Source organism: Leptinotarsa decemlineata, unplaced genomic scaffold (assembly GCF_025532065.1).
Source record: "Leptinotarsa decemlineata unplaced genomic scaffold, Ldec_3_MD MMD2_tig00000090_RagTag_RagTag, whole genome shotgun sequence".
Taxonomy (NCBI): Eukaryota; Metazoa; Arthropoda; class Insecta; order Coleoptera; family Chrysomelidae; genus Leptinotarsa; species Leptinotarsa decemlineata.
In genome coordinates, this window is record NW_027412541.1 from 676,897 (window position 1) to 698,866 (window position 21,970).

The 21,970-nt window shown below is 34.1% G+C and overlaps 1 protein-coding gene across 2 annotated transcripts; it reads left to right on the forward strand.

The window, feature by feature from the left end:
• The first annotated feature begins 2,660 nt into the window (after nucleotides 1-2,660).
• On the forward strand, nucleotides 2,661-7,467 carry LOC141481166 (uncharacterized). Of its 2 annotated transcripts, none has more exons than XM_074172288.1 (4): nucleotides 2,661-5,370; nucleotides 5,896-5,967; nucleotides 6,347-6,932; nucleotides 6,993-7,467. In XM_074172288.1, exons 3-4 carry the CDS (start codon nucleotides 6,351-6,353, stop codon nucleotides 7,326-7,328), a joined length of 918 nt encoding a protein of 305 aa, XP_074028389.1. In that variant the 5' UTR covers nucleotides 2,661-5,370; nucleotides 5,896-5,967; nucleotides 6,347-6,350; the 3' UTR covers nucleotides 7,329-7,467. The 2 variants fall into 2 exon arrangements, 1 of the variants encoding a protein (XP_074028389.1); XR_012464781.1 differs by having other exon boundaries at nucleotides 2,663-5,370; nucleotides 6,993-7,461.
• Nucleotides 7,468-21,970: the final 14,503 nt, after the last annotated feature.

Sequence of the window (21,970 nt, forward strand, 5' to 3'; positions counted from 1 at the left end):
ATGAGGTGAAACCCCTTTTTTACTCTCCGCCCATGACTGGCATTGAGATTTGTGTGATGTCATGACCGTGAACCGCTTTTTACTGTACAGCTATGATTAGGCCTTGCATGGTCACATGACCTAGGAAATTTCCTAAGCGATTTCGAGCTTCGAACACGTCATATGACCTTGGGAAAAATTTTGAACGATATTACTGATGTATTACCTTGAGTTTGAGTGATATTTAATAAAATGACGTAGATTTACCTTGCATTGGAGTGGGGGGTTATGCACATATAACATGTGTGTTGTGAATGTTTCTTTTTTGTCCGTATTCTCATCATAATCGTGTGGTATTATATAAAAGATGTATACGTGTAGTGAATGTGGAAATAGTTTCACTCGGAGTGATAACTTGCGTCGTCATCAGCGAGAATCATGTATTCTTGCAAATAATGAAGGACCATCAATGTCGAAGAGGCCTAGGTTAAACGCTCCATTATCTCCAGAAATGCAAACCTGTTTGTGTTGCAATTTGAATATTGCAAGTGATCAGATGAATATTCATCGGAGGACTTTGCAACATAGAACAAATGCATGTATTCAATATGGGGACGGTGTTAAAATCATACGCACAGCATTCAAGTGTAGAATTGTGAGCTATAGAGTGGATAGTCAAAACCATCACATTGATTACACAAATTTTTCAATGAATTGAAGCAAAAAGTTTTTAAAATATTCGAAGAAGTGTTAGTTATCCATAAAAGTGTGAAAGTCAATATGGAGGTGTTTGGACGTTACTATCTTCAAACTAAGGAGAATTTAGAAGTAAAATCATTCAATAGTCCCAATCAAGTTGTCGATCAATCGAATGATTTGAATGTGATTTATAACATTTTTATTGATGCTTTAACTGCTCAAGCAATGGAATTTCAACATCGAGATTCAGGTAAGTGATGTATTCACAAAATTTGTTATTAGATGTGGAGAGAAAATAAATTTTCAGGTTGGACTATCGAGGAAATTCTGTTTATGGAAGTAAATGTCAACAAGTATAGTCCCCTTGGAGGCTCTTCTTATATCAAGTTACCCAAATTCATTGAGTTGAAGAAAAGTGTTGTGAATGTTATTAATCAAGATCAATACTGTTTTGCATGGGCTGTAACTTCAGCTCTGTATCCTGCCAGTGTGAGAGTGTGTGAAATTTCATCTTATCCTCACTTCTCTACCGTGTTGAATGTAGCAGGTATGGATTTTCCAGTAAAGTTGAAAGATATTCCTAAATTTGAGATTATGAATGATTGCTCTATCAATGTTTATGGTTTAGAAAAATGTTTCAAAAACGGTAAAGATTCATTTGATGTTGTAGGCCCGTTACATTATTCGAAACGTAGACTTAATAGTCATGTGAATCTGCTTAATATAATGGATGATTCTGGTAACAGTCATTATTGTTGGATTGAAGATTTATCGAGATTAGTATCATCTCAAATATCAGCACATGAACATAGAAAATATTTCTGTGATGGTTGTTTATTATACTTCAGTAATGAGCGGGGTTTATTGCGACATCAATTGAATGATTGTAATTGAAAATATTGAGAAACAGTTGAGGGTTCCATTCACGGTGTATGGTGATTTTGAATCAATTCTTAAACCACTGCACACAAATGAGCCAAATCCTGCTAAGTCTTTCACAAATCGAACCTATCTTCATGAACCATACGCTTTCTCATATTTCATAAAGTGCTCTTTTGATGATTCAATTTCAAAATTCGTATTGTATAGAGGGGCTGATGCATCTAAAGTTTTCATTTCAAAGTTGGAGGCTGACGTCACCAATATATATCACAAATATTTGAAAAATATCGTTCCAATGAACCCTTTAACTGTTGAGGAAGAAAATGATTTCAATAATGCCACTACATGTGCTATATGTGGAAAGACATTCGAAGAGAATGACATTAAAATCCGTGATCATTGTCACCTGACAGGAAAAAAAAGAATTGGAGCAACACATTCCATATGTAATCTCAATTTCAAATTGCCCAATTTCATTCCGATCATTTTCCATAATCTTAGTGGGTATGACTGTCACTTGTTCATAAAAGATTTATGCACCAATAAAAGTAAAGTTGACGTCCTCGCTCAAACTAAAGAGAAATATATTTCTTTCACGAAACATTTATTTATGGAAAACAAATTAAATCGAAATGAGCAATTGAAAAAAGTATTTTTGAAATTAAGGTTCATTGATAGTTTCAAATTTATGAGTGCATCTCTTCAAGAGTTGGGCGATAATTTAGATGAGAAACATTTTGTGGAAATGAGAAAACATTTTCCAGAAAATGATAAATTTGAACTTATGAGACAGAAAAGTGTTTTTCCATACAGTTTCATCGATTCTTTAGATAAATTGAATTATTCATCTATACCATCAAAGGCGGACTTTTTTGACAAACTGAATGAAAGACATATTTCTGATAATGAATATGATAGAGTGAAGCAGGTATGGAAAACATTCAATTGTCGTGATTTGGGTGAATATTCTGATATTTACTTAAAATCAGATGTTCTATTACTGTGTGATATTTTCTAAAATTTCAGAAACATGAGTTTGAGTACATATAAATTGGAACCTGCACATTATTTCACATCTCCAGGACTTTCTTGAGACGCTATGTTGAAATATACAGGCAACAAGTTGGAATTATTAACTGATATAGACATGGTGCATTTTTTTCAAAAAGGTATTCGTGGCGGTGTTAGTCAATGTTCGGAGAGACAGCACATTGCAAATAATCAATTCCTTCCAAATTATAATCCTAATGAAGCTTCATCATTTATCATGTATTTGGATGCAACAAATCTGTATGGTCATAGCATGTCTCAATCACTACCTTTTGGAGGGTTCACATGGTTGACCTCCGATGAAATAAGTAAACTAGATATCGTCAGTATTCCAGATGAAAATTCTCAAGGATACATTCTTGAAGTTGATATTCATTACCCCGTTGAAATGCACGATTTACATTCAGACTTACCATTTTTGGTTGAAAGTATCATACCGCCTGGGTCAAAGTCTAAAATAGCCAAACTTATACCTAATTTGAATGATAAAAATAAATATATCGTTCATTATAGAAATTTGAAACAGGCGCTTCGTAATGGTTTAAAGCTGATTAGAACCCATAGAGTTCTCAGATTCGATCAGTCACAATGGTTGAAAAAATATATCGATTTAAATACTAAACTGAGAAATGAAGCCACCAATAAGTTTGAGAAGAATTACTTCAAATTAAATGTGAACTCTATTTATGGGAAAACTTTGGAAAATGTTTACAACAGGAGAGACATTCGAATTGTTACACATTGGGAATCTATACGGGGAGGAATGGGTGCCAACGCTTTGATAGCTCGCCCTAATTTCAAAACATTATCCATAATTGCAGAAGACTTTGTAGTCATACATATGGATAAAGTTAAGGTTTGTTACAACAAACCATTGTATCTGGGGTTTAGTATATTGGATATGTCGAAAACTGTCATTTACGACTTTTTCTATGATGTTATTAAAAAACATTTCGGATCACGTTCTTCTCTTCTCTACACTGACACAGACTCTTTGATTTTGAAAATAATGACAGATAATTTTTATGAATTTATCATTGAGAATGTTGATAAATTTGACACTTCGTTGGATAATAAGTTCTATGTGCCAGTTAAGAAGTCGGTAATTGGAAATATGAAAGACGAACTTCCAAACGATACTATTATTAGTTTTCATGGGACTGGAGCAAAAGCATATCACATCCAAAGTGTGTCAAGTGAAATTAAAAGGGCTAAGGGTGTCAAAAAATCCGTGATTAAAAATCGGATTTCAATTGACGATTACATTAGGATTGTTGAAACAGGTGGAACAATATTGCGAAAGATGAATGTATTCAGAAGTGATTTACATGATATTTATACTTTGATGTGTAATAAAGTCGCTCTGTCGCATAACGATGATAAAAGATTCATAATTCCGAATACTACCAAAACATTACCTTGGGGTCATTCCGATATTGAATTTTATCAAACAAGCTCCCAACAGAATCTGAGAATTCTTTTGGAAGTAATGAAAGATTCCAACAATACCATCGATGAAAACCTAGATCTCCTTATTGCATTATTGGAAGAGCAATCGAGTAATTGAATTTTACAAATCTAATTTTTGCTTTTAACATTTTGGAAAATTCATATTTGACGAAAAGAATCGTTCAAATCGTTTGTGGTGTCACTATAAATTAGAATTAAGATTTCATGTTCATAAGTGATTGAGTCACAATTAGTTTAGCGCGAGTATATGATTTAGAAAAAATATTCAATTATTATATTTTATTCCAAAACTGACAATTGCGCGTATTCGCCATTTTTGGGAAAAAAGGATGTTTAGTATCTGAGTTTTGTAAATTTGTGGGTAGAAAATATCGATATTCAAACAAAAATTTATGATTATATGTCTCTGAAGTCTAGACAATTTCATTATTTTATTGAAGGGAAGCGAGAAGATGTTTGGTTATTTGGAGAAAAAATATTTTATCATTATATGCTGTTGATGTCGAGACAATTTTCATTCTTTTATTGAAGGGATGCAAAAGGTTGTTTGGTTTATTTTTGGAGAGAAAATATTTTATGATTATATGGTGCAGTATTCTACTCAATCTCATTATTTCATTGAAGGTATGCCAAAGGATGATTGGTTTATTTGAAGAAAAAATTCGGGTAGGAAACCCTGACCGTAAAATCCATTAGCACGTTCAGAAGTGCATTGGCATATTTGAGATAGAAACCCTCGAAGAGTCCATTCAGGAACTTTTATAGCGTGTCTAGACAATATTATTTTATTGAAGGGATGCAAGAGGTTGAATGGTTTATTTGAAAAAAAATTCGGGTAGGAAACCCTGATCGTAAAATTCATTAGCACGTTCAGAGGTGCATTGACATAATTGAGGTAGAAACCGTCGAAATGTCCATTAGGACATTCGGGAAGTTTTATAGGGTAATAAAGACGGAATTCTAACAATTTTGTGATTATATGACCCTGCACTCTGAACAATTGTAAAATCTCAAATTAGTTTCTACCAACAATAAACTGTTACTACCCTTTTCTTCCATTTTCAATTTTGTATCGTTGGGACAAATCATAAGACTCGAATTCAATCCCCACCAGAAAGGGCTGACCTTTCCGAACAGCAGAACAGAATCAGAAGGGACGACACATCATTCTGTTTCAGTATCTCTTACCCATCGAACTAACTTGCAGTGACACAGTCAAGTCAAGTGATATAGTTGACTCAAGCAATCCAATAATCATCAACGATTCTTAGCAGTTGAAGTTATCTCAATGTAAGTACAGTGTACTTATATTATTCATTTCGAATTGAAAGGGTTATAATTTTAGGAGTGTTTAGTTTTTTGAATTTCTAATTTGTATTCAATTCAGTGTTCATATAAAATTATCTATTCCAAAAGTATTTTTTTTGTGTAAATCAACTGATTTTCATGAAAGTAGATGTTTTCGAAAGAGAGTTTTTATTTATACTTAATATAACCTTGAATATTCTGAACAAAATTTGAATGTTTCTGAAAGGAAGTTGAGATGTGATGATGATATATGAAATTCTTGTCTGAAATTGCTTCCTTCTTTTCAGTTTCAAAATTTTTTTTTTGTATAATTCAGTGTTCATATCAAATTATTAGTTCAGAGTTTTTTTTCATATAATTCATTGTTTTCTATGAAAGTAGTTGTTTTTATGTGAACGTAATACAACCTTGAAAAGTGTGAAACAAGTTTGAAGGTTTCTAAAAGGTCATTGAGATTTTGATGATGTTATATGGAATTCTTTTTTGAAATTGATTCCTTCCTTTCAGTTCAATAAAGCAGCCAGGTGAAGCAACTCCATCAAAGCCTTCAAATCTTAGCAGCTGAAAATTCATCTCGATGTGAGTACAACCTACTATATTATTCATATCAAACTGAAAAGGTTATATTTTAAGATGAGAATAATTTTGGTAAAGAACGGTTTTTGTTTTTCTATAAAGTATTTTTTTTTTTGTATGATTCAGTGTTCATATGAAAGTAATTAATTTGAATGTAATTTTTGTTTCATGTAATTCAATGTTTTTTTGAAAGTAGTTGTTTTAGAAAGGGTACATTGTGATTAAACGTTACTTCTTCGTATATAGTTACCTCTTTTGAAATTGCTTTTTCTTAAAGATTTCCACTGTTTTGAATCAAGGTGATGAAAAGAAAAGATGAAAACTTTTTTGTTAGCTAATTAAATTTAATCATATTATATTGTCTATTATTTTTTGATTTCAGAACCATGTCTTTGTTGAAAGAAGCTTTATTAAAACCATCAAGCTCTGTGAACCGATCAGAAATGTGTGAAATGGAGCGCAGGGATGTAATTGTCCACCAGAACGTGATCATTCAGGAAGGCGGGGAGATACCACAACTGGTGATGACTTCCATTCAGCAGATGCACAATGCTAAATCATTTTTAAATGGATTCAATCCAAACCATGTGGAGATGAATGACAATCCCTCAAACATTGATAATGTGATGGCGACTCACACCCAGAATCTTGATGAGTCACTTCCGAACTTATCACAAACTGTTGTGAGTAACATATTAGAGATGGAGGAAACATATTCAAAGAATATGGGATCTCCACATAGTTCAATCATTCAGAACAGTTCGGATGATGACCTTGAGAGACGAAAAAGAAAAAAAATGGAGAGTGATGAAAAAATAATGAAGAAGGCGAAGAAGTCTAAAAAGTCTAGCTCGAAGTCGCCATCTAGAAGGAGACACAAGGCGAAACACGAAAAAAGGGATAAAGTCAAGTCGATAAAAGTGAGAGAGATGGAAGTCATAGCAGGACCTTCTACATCACTCCATCAGGTAATTATCATTACTCAAACGCGACAAGATGTTAGTTCATCATATCCTTTCATTCCACAGGTTCCTGAATACGACAATTTCAGTGCTGGAAGCACGCCTCCCCCAACGATTGACCTCGAAAAATCAGACGATTGGTTTTCATTTATGAGATCCAGGAGAGACAAATTTCTAGAGATGTATCACGCTTACAATGGCTTCGAAACGGAATATATAGCGAAGAGGGAAAAACTTGTTGAACTGGAAGAGCAAGTTTCTCCCCTCAAAGTGGAATGTGAACAAATGAGAGCAGCTCAACGAGAGAGATCTGCTCACATGAAAAAACTTTCTCCCAAAATTCGACAATTGGAAATCTTCAGTAAGGAGATACATGAAAATTCCATCTTACATCTCTTGTAAAAATTTTTATCTTTCCCTGTACATTTGCAATACATGTATCATAATATTTTCTATATTATTTCCATATCTGTATTATTCAGAGCAATCGTGTCGAGAAATCTCCCGCAATAAATATTTTGTAAATATTTTTTTTTGTATGTTGCTAATAAAGTTATATGTGAATGTCACTTTCTAGTCATATTTAAAAGTGTAAAATTGATTATTCATATTTGAAAAAATGAATAATGAATGTATCAGTTAATCATTTAGTTTAAAAAAAACAAAATAAAGTTATGTAATGCAATTTCTATTTATATGTAAAAAAGTATATTTTGAAAAATAAATAAGGAAAGTAATGATGAGTCATTTTTATTTCTAAAAAACAAATAATATTTATGTATGTTACTTTCTACTCATAACTAAAAGTGCAAATCTGATTATTTAAAAAATATATAAAAGTAACAATTAGAAAGTTATTTTCAATTTCTGAAAAAATTAAAATGATTGTAGCATTGATTATTAAATGTCGTCAATGCCACAGATCAAAAAAAATTCTACATCCTATATTGAGATGGATGACTCAGATGAAGACAAATCAATGGTTATTTTTCAGAAAACAGAATGAGATTATCATTCATTACATTCAAAAGTTATCTGTCGAAAACAAAGTCAATCGTTAGGGTTAAAACTCCATGTCAGAGGGTATATGACATTTCATAACACAAGGTCGTATGAGATATAAATATCTCAGCGACTTGTGATGTCATCTGAGATTATATGACTTGATCATAATACAAGATCATGAGACACGCAAAGTTGTGTTTATACATCAAGGTCATATGACACACATATCCCAAGGATTTGTGATGTTATTCATTGTCAATGTCGAAAGATTGGAAGTTTTCAGCTTCACATTGCAAGTAACTGACCACTTGTTCCCTCATAATGAATCAAGTAAAACCAAGGCCAAAACTCCATGTCGGAGGGTATATGACATTTCATAACACAAGGTCATATGAGATATAAATAAGTTGTGTTCATATATCGAGGTCATGTGACACAAAATATCCCAAGGATTTGTGATGTCATTCATTGTCAATGTCGAAAGATTGGAGATTTTCAGCTTCACACTGCAAGTAACAGACCACTTGTTCCCTCATCATGAATCAAGTAACACCGGTTGTGCAAGAAGCCGATTCAACGAGTGAACCATATTTCGTTCCTTCTGAGGATTCAGCTTATGGAGACATTCAAGTTGAAATTATCAATTCAACGGGTGTGGACAACAACTTTGATGGATATTCAGACACCACAATTGATTTGGATGAGGACCGTGGTTTCGAATTCGACGCTGACGAATACGGTCTATTTGACGACCCAAATAATAGCGACGCCGACTTTGGTGTGATGAATGAATTTTTTCCAATCTTTCGGGATTCACCCAGCCCTGACCTTATGGAACCGTATTTGGATGAAGAAATTGTACAAAATCAATTCGCCGACCCCCCAGAAATCATTATGATAGCTGATTCTCCAGATCCTGAAATAGTCGTTATCGATGATGATCAGAATGGTTAGGTTACGCTAGTGTACTCGGAGTGTACATAATTTGGTTGGTGCACACGGAATACTGCGTGGTTTGGGACAGTGTTCAACCTAAGACATTATTTTATTGAAAACTGATTACTCATATCTATCACTTATAGATGTTAGAAAAAAATTAGGTAAGTTCAATACAAAATTCAATGTGAAAAATGAATGATGAATATAAAGATAAAGCCATTTGTTTGTTTCATCTCGTTTTGTGTTGATGTTGTCTCGAAAATTTGTTGTTGCAATGATTTTTATTTTTCAAATATGTATCTACTATCTCTGATAGGTTTTAAATTATTAACATCATCAACACGAAAAAAAGACTTTTTGAGCTCTGAAGAAGAATTCAATTGAATTCAAATCGTCGACTAGAATACAATTATTTTTTAAGAAAAAAACTTGGATGTCTTAACAATATACTTTAGTTTATCATGTATATTGTGTCAATCATATTTTTTGAGAAGGACTTTTCTTCTCCATCAAAAGGTTCATTATTAAAATAACATCAACAATAGTGAAATCAATGATATTTATTATAACATTTCATTGTGGAGGGACATTGTTACAAATAATGCACGCATCTAAACGGCGAAAATTCGTCAGAGGTCTGTCACAAGATTCACACCAAGTTTGTGTTATTTCCATCATCGATATAGTGAAATGTAAATCCATATGTTCATATTCGCCTACATTATTTCTATTTCGATGGGAATAAAATCTAAAACAACACCAACATAATGTGTGGATGCTATCATTAATGGTTCGTATACGCACATGAGAGTCCGTCACACAGTACAGATCTAAATTATTTTCCACTGTCTCACTAATGTTCATCCACCGGCTCCCTATTATAATGTTGCCATTGTCTGTCGCTGGATCATCATCAATGCCTTCATCTTCAAGTTCTGGATCCATTACACCATCATTATCCTGCAAATTATCAGCAGCAGCTATGGCTCCACCATCTTCTTGTGCTACATCGAATATATCGATTTCTCCTCCGATGTTATCTTCTCCTTCGATAATGATGTTGGGAAGTTCGTCTTCTTCATCCGAAAACCAATTATTTTCATCTTCAAGTGTCAACCTTGTCAAAACTTCATTAATTTTTGCAGAATTCATTTTTCTTTATTTCTGAGTGAAAAGCTTGAAGTTACTAATAGTACTAGTGAAGTGAAGTTTTAGAATCAGCATTCGATTTTTATGATTTGTTCGATTGTGGAGGTGGTAGCCCCACCACTCTTCTCCCTCTATTCTCTCTATGAGTTTATGATAGGAAAAATAGGTTCATGAGAGTGCAGTTGAATTTGTCAGTTGAATATTGCAGCATCTAATAGTGAATACTAATATGCCTTTTCCGAAAGAATGGAATTCAAAACCGAAAGTGTGTGGCGATCCAATTAAAATTGATAAAACTATATTTTGTAATAATTGTCAAGGTTATTGGCCTGAGACGTATATTAATCCATGTACTGGTTTGTGTCGTAGATGTGTGTTGGAGAATCCAGTTCCAGTTCCGAGTCCATTCACAATTCCGAAGACGTCAAATGATTCATCTCCTGAAGTATGCGTCCATCATCAGTGCTACAAATGTTTTACCAAAATCGTGTATAACAATATAGGAATTTGTAGAAATATGTGTGTGAATTGTGCATCAAATCGCGAGTTACTAATTCAACGTTGTATGCGTTGTGATAACTACAAAGTAGATTGTTGGAACAATTTATGTAGTATGTGTAGAAATGGATGGTTATCATGTGAAAATGTTGGTGATTTCCATCCCGATGAGAACTTTCACTTCCGGGATTGTTGGTGTTTGGAGAGTGAAGATCAGATGAGGACACTAGAAATCTATGGCAACGTTATTCGATCTTACATTCCATTGGTTATGGTGCCACCTATCACAACGAACGCTAATAATTAAACAAATGCATTAATAGATATAAATGTGATGAATAAAATCAGTTTGAATATTGTTTGTTTTTTTTTACTATTTAGAATCAAAATTCAAAAAAAAAAAATTCAATTTCATTTATATATCTTTATTTTTCATCAAAAACAATAATACTGCAATTACATTAATGAATTTTCATCAATCCAAGAGTTATGATCTCCAGAAAATCCCAACCATTTCACAAATAGGCGACGTCCTTTCTTTTTCAAAACTCTTTCAACCAAATATGTATTGGGATCTTTCGCTTTATTCAACTCCATTTTATAAAAGCAACCTTTGATTGGATGTCCATTCACATCTTCTAGCTCATAAGTTATAGGGTCCGTACTATTAATTTTCACAACTTTAAAAAGTTCAGTGGTAAAGTTTGCAGTATAACCTTTGGCGAATATGTTTTTAAATTCACTAACTCGCACCATATCTCCAATTTTGAATTGACTTTTTTCACGTTTACCAATTGGCTTCTCAGATTTTGTATAAACGAACAATTTTGTAGATGGTTTTACCTCTGCAGGCTTCATGCCAATGGTGCGATGAACTTTGTTGTTATATTGATTGGTAATTTTAGGAAGAACTTTCAACCACTTGTAATGGCCTTGAAGTGAAAATTGTTTATAAAGCCAACTTTTCAAAGTTCTGATAACTCGTTCGGCAATTGAAGCTTTTTTTGTGCTGAATGTTGAGTAATGATTGATATGGTGTTTCCTCATTAACGATGAAAATTTTGAATTATAGAACTCACTACCGTGATCAGATTGTAAGTTTCTCGGCACATGCTTTGCATCTTCCAACACACTTGCCATAGCTGCAGTAACTGAATCAGCAGATTTATTTTTCAACGGTTTTGACCATACATATTTTGAATAACAATTGATTACTATGAGTATGTATCTATTACCGTTATTTTCTTTAGCATATGATTGCATTTCCATCAAATCCATCTGCCACAAGTCCGAAAATCCCTTTATTATTGTCTTTCGACGGGGAAAATTTCGACGCGCTGGCTTATGTATTTCTTTCACAATCTCCCATTTTGCATCACTCATATTACTCAAGATTATTATGTTAAGGATTCACTTCTCTACTGTTCAAGTGCAGGTTTAATTACTGACTGATCAAATTCACCAACTCGCTCAGTAAAAGTATCAATCAATTCAGTTATAACGCTAATTCACATTTCCACATTCCTCAAATCATTTAGTGATGAGTCAGTTTCACAAACTGATTCTGTGTTTATGACTTTGTAATTAATAGACTAATCCTTCTTCACGTAATTCCTCAATTATGGACAATATTTCATTATCGTGGCCGGTATGACCAGCCATTCGTGAACTCCAAAGTAATCGAAGGCGATCAATCAATTCTTCGAGTTTATTCCAATATACATAATCTATATGCTTATTTCTGATATATTTTTTTTGGGTTGGCGGTTTGATCATGCCAGCACCTTCTCTACTAGAGTTTGGCAGAGGGTTTCCATTGGATAATAGTGGTAGAATTATTTCACGATATTTCTTCCAATTATTCGATAGTAGACCCTGTTTTCTTTCATTATATTTATATGGCGCCTTTGTTAATTTGAGTATATCACCATAAGTGCTCATATCGGAAGAGGGAATATTTCCCGATGGTACTTTCATGAATATCAATTTATATAATTTTGGTGTGCCTTGATATGTGGCAATAGTTTTACCATTTTTCTTGAACACAATTTTCTCATCGATAAATTCCACATCAGCTACACCCATTTGTAAATTTCCCGTATCAGTGTTCATGTGTACTCCAAAGACTGTATCGTATGAGGGATTTCCTGATAGTAACTTTTGTATATGCATTTGTATTTCATCACCATTATCAAGTGCATTTGGTGATTCTGAATTTGAAGTTGACAATTGAGAAGATTGATGAGCCTTCGAAAAAGCACCTTCAAATTTTGGTTTCAACTCACTTTTAATTATAGTTTTAGCGGTGAATGGTGTACCACTATCTGTTTTCTGTATAACTCCATTCATTTGAGATAATCCTCCAGTATTGGCAGATATTGCTTTCAATGGTGTTATTATTGGCTCGTAGATTCTCTCGAGTGTTGATTGATCACCTTGGCGACTATTCTTGATATAATTGAATTTCTTTCGAACGGCATCCGTTGCTTCAATTAATTTTCTTTTTAAACATATGTCGTCATCATTTTTCCCCTTCATATTGTTTTCACTCCGAAAATGAGTACAATGAAGTGTTGTCTACACTATCTAGCACCTGAATGAATCAATTATTTCAAGAACGTCAAGGATATATGAAAGCGTCAAATCCTTTTCGATAACGTCCATCTAGCACTTCTCGATCCTTATCAATTACTAAAAATCCATATTTATCTTTCCAACATCTCGCACACATATCTTGAAATTGCTTGAATGTAACATCTGGTGACACATGGTCGGAAAAAATATGATTGAGATTCATATCATCTTGTTTGAACAGCACAATAAAATTTGCATTATCTCGAATCAATTGTTTTGGGACTCGTGAATATGTTTGGGCTAGATAGAAACAATCCACATTTTTATGACGACCCATACTGAAATATGATCGTATAACATCCTGTTTCTCACACATAACATCATCAAAAATGAATATCGAATACGCTTTGGCATCTGACGGTTCTACTATTTCACCTGCGTTATTGGCGAAGGTGTAAAATCCCAATCCTCTAATTGGAGTTAGCACTTCACGTAAATACTCATATTTAGGTTGATAAAGAGATTTTGAATACAGATAAACATTTGCAAATCGTAATCCTAGAGGATGAGTCAGCAGAGAAATCATAACATTTGTTTTGCCACAATTAGAAGGTCCAATAATCAGTCCGCGAATTAAATGATTGGAACGAGAAAATAACTTTTTAAAAAGAATTTATTTTACAAACTAGAGACGACTGTCTCTTACGAGAGCTACAAACAGAATGATAATTAATATAATGTTAACTGGATGCTAACTACATGTCGAGATAAGGGATTCCTGGAATATCTCTTACTCAGCTGAATCTCCGTGTCGTGGGAAATATGACCACGTAACTCCTCCCTCCTTAGGCCGAAAAAATAATGGAATTATTTTGGCGGCTTGGAACCATATCTTCGTCATTGGTATTTTCTTCTTTTTGGGGTGTTTTGAAGCAACAACATCCCAGTATACGGGTTTTAATCCAATTTTTCTTAAAAGCTGCCAATATCAGGACAATTATTGTGATAGTAACTCCTGCAAAAACGCCAAAAATGGTAGTGTTATTTTCGGAGTTGTTAAATTTGTGGATTGGTTTCAATCGGTCCACTATATTGTTGATTTCGTAGAGTTCTTCAAAATTGATTCTCCAGAAATTTTGTGTTTCATATATTGTTGACTTCTCGATATTTTTCATTTCAATTTTAGGTAAGATCAGTGGCTTGCCTGTTCCTATTTTCACGTTGTTGGTGAAAATCTTGTTTCTCACTTCAATTTGGCAATTTTTCGGGATCTTGACTAGGGTGGGCGCTTTTATTTCCAAATATTGATCGGTTTTACACTTGGAAAATATTCTTTCGCTCTGTATCGGAATTACCAGGATTTCTTCTTGAGTGATTTGTTCGATAATCGACTCTGCCACATTGATTGGAAGAGGCTGACAATTATCGGCGACTTTGCCTTCGATCAGGTGGGATGTGCATTGGTCTTCGGAAAAGTAATCTTCTGGACAATAATACGTTTTCTCTAATACTGGGCATGGACTGTCTTCGAACTGGATATTGTGGTTTGCTCGTGCCAAATATGGGTATTTTGGGATAAAAATACTGTTATTTTGGATGATAGGATAAAGGTGGAAAAATGTAAGAACTTCGTTTCCGACAATAGGAACGTGTATTGCGAAAATTATTCTGTCATTCGAAAAAGTTACTTGTGCACCGAAAAATTGATAATATGTCAACATACTTTCAAATTTCGGGATTTTTGAATCAGAGTAGATGTTGCTTAAATAATTTATTATTTCTTTCAGTTCAGAACTAGGTATTATTGAATTGTGTAAGGTATTTAACTTTGCAAATGTGATAGCATCTTCTAGATTATCGATAAAAGTAATCATATTTTGGCAGTCAAGGGTTATTTGTGAAACAATTCCTTGAAAACTAATGTAATTCGTCAGGTCGCCAATGGTTTTTTGAACTGCAACTTGAAATGTTTTTAGACTGTTTTCTAATTTTTCTTGATTTGAATTCAAAATTTGGACAGTTTTATTATAGTGATTGATTAATTTTTTGGACAGAGAGATTTGCATGTTTACCTCATCAATCATATTTTCTTGGTTACGTTCTAATATAGCGATACTTTCGTCGTATCGTTTACCATCATCAGCATCAAGAGTACCGAATAACCAATTTTCGATTTTTCCAATAACATTTATCATACCTCTTTTAATACGGATATGGGGTTGGAGGTTTTCTAATTTCTTTTTTGTCATTTCAATAAGATACTCGGTTCTGACTAGCAGGCTGTATGCTAATCCATGATAGGAAATTGGGTTATTAATTGTTCCCTTATCAAAATTATTTTTGATTATTTGGAAGTAGTCGTCTAGTTTGTTTAATTGTTTTATTATAGAGCTAAGTTCTATGTAATATAAAAATGTATGTTTGCTGTATATAATTCTTGCATTTCCCAGCTGTATGGGAAGGATGGGGTTGGTTATAGGGGTTATTTGAATATCGTCACTTTGGACTCGGAGCACGTGAAGTAGAAGGTATAGCGTTATCAACACGTGTATCTTCATGTTCTTTTACTCCCTGTAACAAAAGTTTTTTTGAAATTTTTGGTTTTCTGGCTATTGTTTTGTGGTAGGTGCCTTTATTTGTTTTGTGTTTTATATCGGTCTCTTCAATAATTTCAGTTTTCTTAAATTTCGGTCTATCTTTATTTCGCGCCTTTGTTCTAATATACGCAACTTGTTGATTTGCAAACTCTGGGGGTTCATTTCGTTGGGTATTTCTGTTTTCAATGACTTTTTCTTTAGTAATTTGGTTGCAATTTTGAATAGATTGATACAGTTTTTTGACATTTTCTTTGTGTTTTTGAACGTAATCGGAAACAATTATACGATCATTTAAATCAAATGGGTCTGTGTTATTAATATGACCTTTAATTACTTCGAAAGGTGTAAATTTGGTAACACTATGTATTGAATTATTATAGCCAAGGACAGCTCTTTTCATCAGCTGTTCAGGTGTGAACGATTTTCCTTCTTCTTTTAAGCATCGATAATGCTCAATCAGTGTTGAATGAAATCTTTCAACTGGTGAATTAGAATTACTGTTTTTTGAAGTTGTGTAATGCAACTCAATGTTATAAATTTTACAAAAGTTTTCTAGATCTTTATTTTTGAATTCGGTGCCTGAATCAGCGGTTATTTTGAGTGGTAAACCGTGATGAGTAATATAATTGAGTAGATTTTCGACTACTAAAACTCCGGTTAAGGATTTTAATGGATATGCCTGACCATATCGTGAAAATGTGTCGATAATTGTTGAAAAAGTTTCGTTTGAAATTTTGAATGTATCTATGTGAACATGCTCAAAAGGCTTAGAAGTTGTAGGTGTTAGGTTGAATTTAATTACAGGAGGATTCCGATCGTATTTATTTTTCTGACATGTTTCGCAATTATTAATATAATTTTGTATGTCTTCTGCCATTTTTGGCCAATAATATCGTGAACTGAGGGATGTCCTCATTTCATTTATACCTCTATGGCATGTTTTCTTAACGTGATAGCATTTAAGTTTCTCTTTCTGTTCTTTCGATGTTTCTACATCCTCTAATAATGTTGGACAATGAACAATTTTGAATGAAGAATTCTTGAGTAAATTTTGGATTGTTGTATTGAACATTTGTGAGACTGCTGGGTTTTTAAAATGGAAGGCAAATGTTTGTTTTGGATCGATATATTCTTTAATGAGTTTAACAATATTCTCGCTCAGATTTTTAGAGGGTATGGTAATATAAGATCGCAAATTCTCGAATACCTTTTCTATTCTACATTTAAGTTTTTCTATGTCACCAATAGCTACAATTATTTGATTTTTATATGTATTAACTGGTCTTTCTGAAATGGGAATTTGAAAGACAGGGTCTTCGAGAGAAGTGTGAACGGTTTGTGAATCCGATGTTTTTTCGATTTCGTTTAATTTTGGGGGAACAATTTGAATATCAGATAATATGTTAATTTGTTTTTTCGGTTCTTGCGGTTCCAGGACTTCATTGAGAACGTCGTTGTCTAAGACTGGAATATTATCGTTATTCAAATAGATGTCGATAAGTTCGTTTATGTCTCCAGGATTATTTTGAACTGAAAGTGTTTCGATAGCATTGAAGTCATTTGTATGAGGATTTCTGGAAAGAGCATCCGCTGCTTGGTTGCATTTTCCTTTCTTATATTTTACAACATAGTCGAATTCCTCTAATTTCAAACGCCATCGCACAAGTCTTGAATTAGGTTCCTTTAGTGAGAAAAGCCACTGAAGGGGTTTGTGGTCTGAATAAATTGTAAACTTTCTGCCGAAAAGGTATGGTCTGAAATATTTGCAGCTCCATACAATCGAAAGAAGTTCTTTTTCGATAGTTGAGTAATTAATTTCAGGTGGGTCAAGTGTTCGAGAAGCGTAACAAATTGGGTGTCCATTTTGTGACAAAATGGCGCCAAGGGCGTAATTTGAAGCATCAGTTGTGACTTCAAAGGGTTTTTCAAAATCGGGGTATGCGAGAACCGGTTCTGAAGTCAATACCGATTTACAAGTATTGAAACATTCGATAAATTCTTTAGTGTGTTCAACTTTTGCGTTCTTTTTAAGACAACTTGTGAGAGGTTTTGTTAGTTTTGCGAAGTTGTTTATAAATTTTCGATAGTATCCCAATAATCCTAGGAATGACTTCATTTCCCGTTGTGTTTTTGGGATAGGAAAATTTTGAACAGCTCTGATTTTCTTTGGGTTTGGTTTTATGCCTTCGGGCGTAATAACATGACCCAAAAATTCTACCTCTTTTCTGAGAAACTCCGATTTATCCAGTTGGATCTTAAATTGTGCCTCTCGTAATTTAGAGAAGACCAATTTCAAGTTTTGGATGTGTTCTTGGAGTCCAGTGCTGAAAATAATTATGTCGTCCATGTAAATCATGCATACCTTATTTTGTAGGTCTTTCAGAACCTCGTCTAATACGCGCTGAAGACTTGATGGACCGTTCTTAAGGCCATACGGAAGTCTCAGGTACTCGTAGTGTCCGTGCTCTACATTAAAAGCCGTTTTTTGGATTGAATTTTCGGCCATCTCGATTTGATGAAAACTGCTTGCCAAATCGAGGGTGCTAAAGTACTGAGCTCGTCCCAGTTTATCTAAAATGTCGTTTATGTTTGGGAGTGGGTAACGATCACTAATGGTTTTATCATTAAGTTTTCGATAGTCGACTACCACACGCCATTTGGGCTTCCCGGAAGCGTCCATCTTTTTTGGAACTATCCAGACCGGGGAAGACCAGGGACTACAGCTTGGTCGTATTATATTTTTTTCAAGCATGTCTTTTATTTGACGCTGAACTTCGCTCTTATGAACGTATGGATACCTGTATGGTCTGGTATGTATGGGTATTTCGTCTGTGGTCTTGATTTCGTGTTTGACCTTGGAGGTGAATGTTAATTTATCTCCAGGTTTCAAAAATATGTCTGAAAATTCTTTACAGAGTTTCAGTATAGCATTTGTTTCTTCCTTGTTCATGTGGTCTGTACGTATCAAATCAGCGATATTAATTTCGGTTGCCAATTTAGGTGAGTCCGTCCTTGTATTTTCGAAAGTTTCGTAAGAATACATTTCGAAAGTAGAGGATTGAAAGCTCTCTACAGAAAGTGGTTGTATCAATTTCACTGATATTGTTCTATCGGTGGGGTTTTGTACTTCCATAAGGGCGTAACCATTTTTTGAAGTTGTCAATATTTGCGGAATGAAAAGATCATTGAGTGTTCCCTCAAGGGTAAGAATTTCACCTTCAGGAACTGTGACAGGCAGATATTTAAGTACTCTTTCTTGTGGGTTGACAGAGAAAGAAAAACTCGTATCTGTAGACTGTCTGAACTTGAAAGGAATTTCAACATGATTTCCTATCAGTCTCTTATTTACAAGGTCTATATTCAGATGCATATTTATCAAGTCTGATAATCCTAAAACTCCGTCAAAGTAATCGTGGAAATCAAATAAAATAAAAGTAATTTCATAGTTTGTGTTGAACTCTGGAAAAGCAGGTATCGAGGCTTGGTACCTTACTTTCTGACTTCCTAAAGCCGTTTTGATAATAGTATTTGAATGATAAATTTTGTTTGGGAATAATTTTTCAATAATAGATGGTTTAATAATCGATCTTGAACTTCCAGTATCGATTAGTAGTTTAATAATTTTATTTTTGTGACTAACTTCGACATAAGGTAATGCATTGTTACAAAATGCATTAATTTCGGCTAAGTATGATTTTCGAATTGGGTTGTTAAATGAAAATTTCCAGTTTCATCACAATCTATGTCGCTTGAGTATTCATTCTGAAAATTTGGTTCGTGTTCTAAATAAACAGCATTTTCTGAAGAGTATGCTTCTTCACTAAGGTTGGGATTATCATAAAATTGTTGATCAGTGTCATTATATTGGGGAAATTCATCGTATTCGTTAGAAAATAATTCCTCAGATATAAAATTGGGTTTTTGACTTGGGGTAAACATTTTTTGAGGGTTTCGGTAAGTATTAGGGTTCCTAAAAGTGCTGTTTTGTTGAGGAAAAGGTCTTTGAGACATTTTTGTTGGGTTTCTTGATGTAGTGGACATGGGTTCCGGTTTCGGTAATTGATTAGGTGGAATATTTTTTGGTTTAAAAGCATTCTGAGGAGGTCCGAAAACTTCTCGGTTTGTAGGGTATCTCTGCGGTGGTATTTGTCTGGGTTGGATGTTAATAGGTTGGCTTGGCCAATTAGGTCTCGTTGAGAATTGTGGATTGAAAAAATGTTGATCATTTTTTGAAAAATAATTTGGGTTAGAGAAATTTTCGTTTTGAAAATTTTGTCTTTGAGGTTGTATGAATCTAGGGCCATTTTGGTTGACGTTTGGCATGATGGATTGTCTGCCGAAAGTATTGAACTTTGGTTTATAATCGTTTAACGAACCATACATTTTTTCAAAATTTTCGAACTCGTTTACGTATGCCATGGCATCTTCCAGTGAGGCTGGCTTTTTAAGATGCATATTATTTCTTAAAATACCAGGACAACCAGCAATGAAAGTACTGAGGGCTACTTTATCGTAGTGAGTTGTTTGGTAAAGTTTTTCTTCTGGAGTTAAGTCTGGGTTGTTACTGACTCTTTGAACTACATTACTTTTGATTAATTGAATTCTACTACCGAAAGTCATTAGGTCTTCTCCTCTATAGGGTCGACTTCTAGTTAATTCTTGAACTAAACAGTCCAAATCTCTCCTATCCGAAAAACATTGTTTCAGAGCAGATTTTAAGGCGTCCCAAGTATTAAGTTCGGTTCTGTTACCAACCATATACTCGGCTTTACCTGTCAATTTTTCTTGAATACATTCAAGAACGTGTTCATTAAGTGAAGCATCATTAAACACATTGTACGCGTTAACTATAGCATCGCATCTACTGATAAATTTGTTCAATGTATTGCTATCACCATCAAAAGTTTTTAAATTGTTTATTCTAGATTTGAAAAGGTTCCAATTTATTTGAGTTGGTTGGGGTGGAATTGGTGGAACCATTGTGGGTTGAAAAGTATTATCAAAATTTTCAGTATTATTTGCTGAACTTTCTTGAAATGATAAACTATTCAATCGTGATAAAATATCTTCAATTTCACTCATAAATAAATAATTGTTTTTCTCAATAAATAGTTTCTTAAAATTACTCGTCTCGAATAGACAACAATTTGTTCGCAATGAACGATACTATATATCTTCGCCGAAGTCCTTATACAGAGGGTTCGTGAAGGCAAGAAGGAAATATTTGGCACTTACTTGTAAGTTCCAGTTCCTTCTCCGTTGATTCCTTGCAGCTTCCCTGGGGCTCTGTCGTCTTCTTGTCCGCTCGTTCTGGGTGGTCCTCGAAGGATTCTTGTTGAATTTTTGCTTAAGGGGTTGAAACTCCACGACGCAAAAAGTTCGTTTTCACGCTGCACAAATCCTACCGACTGCGCCAATTAAATGATTGGAACGAGAAAATAACTTTTTAAAAAGAATTTATTTTACAAACTAGAGACGACTGTCTCTTACGAGAGCTACAAACAGAATGATAATTAATATAATGTTAACTGGATGCTAACTGCATGTCGAGATAAGGGATTCCTGGAATATCTCTTACTCAGCTGAATCTCCGTGTGAATGGCCGTGTCGTGGGAACTATGACCACGTAACTCGCGAATGGATAGTGGAATTAAAGATCCATGACGCTGTTTGACACCACTTCCCGATCCACAACCCACTTTTTCATCGAAATTATCGATGGAAAATTGTTGCTTTTGCTGTAGTATGCGCATTGTATGACAGTTGGAGACTATATAAGCAGGGTTCCATATCGATTTCTTTATTTAAATGGGGGTTATGAACCGATGCAGATCTACTAAATTGCATTCGAATAAAGTTGGTAGAGGATTGGTAAATTCACTCATTAATAATCTACCATTCGAATTACACTTACCTGGCTATCAGTATTGCGGTCCCGGCACCAAATTGCAGAAAAGATTGGTGAGAGATGATCCAGGTGTCAATCAACTGGATGTTGCATGCAAAAAACACGATATTGCATATTCACATAATCCCAACAATCTTGTAGCTAGACACATAGCGGATCAGGAACTTGCTGAAAGTTCTTGGAATCGATTCAAGGCAAAAGACGCTTCTATTGGAGAGAAAGGAGCCGCTTGGCTAATTACAAATATAATGAAGGGAAAACGTCGATTTGGTATGGGTTGCAAGTCACCATCCAAGCCGTCGCGCATACAAAAAAAACGTCCTATCAAGAAAAAAAAAGCTACAAAAAAATTAAAAGATTCTAAGTTAATAGCT

Excerpts from the sequence above, each read along its gene's own strand:
- LOC141481166 (XM_074172288.1), top strand. The coding sequence starts at position 6,351 with ATGTCTTTGTTGAAAGAAGCTTTATTAAAACCATCAAGCTCTGTGAAC. Across the intron at positions 6,933-6,992 it reads CTTCTACATCACTCCATCAG|GTTCCTGAATACGACAATTT; the intron begins GTAATTATCATT and ends TTCATTCCACAG.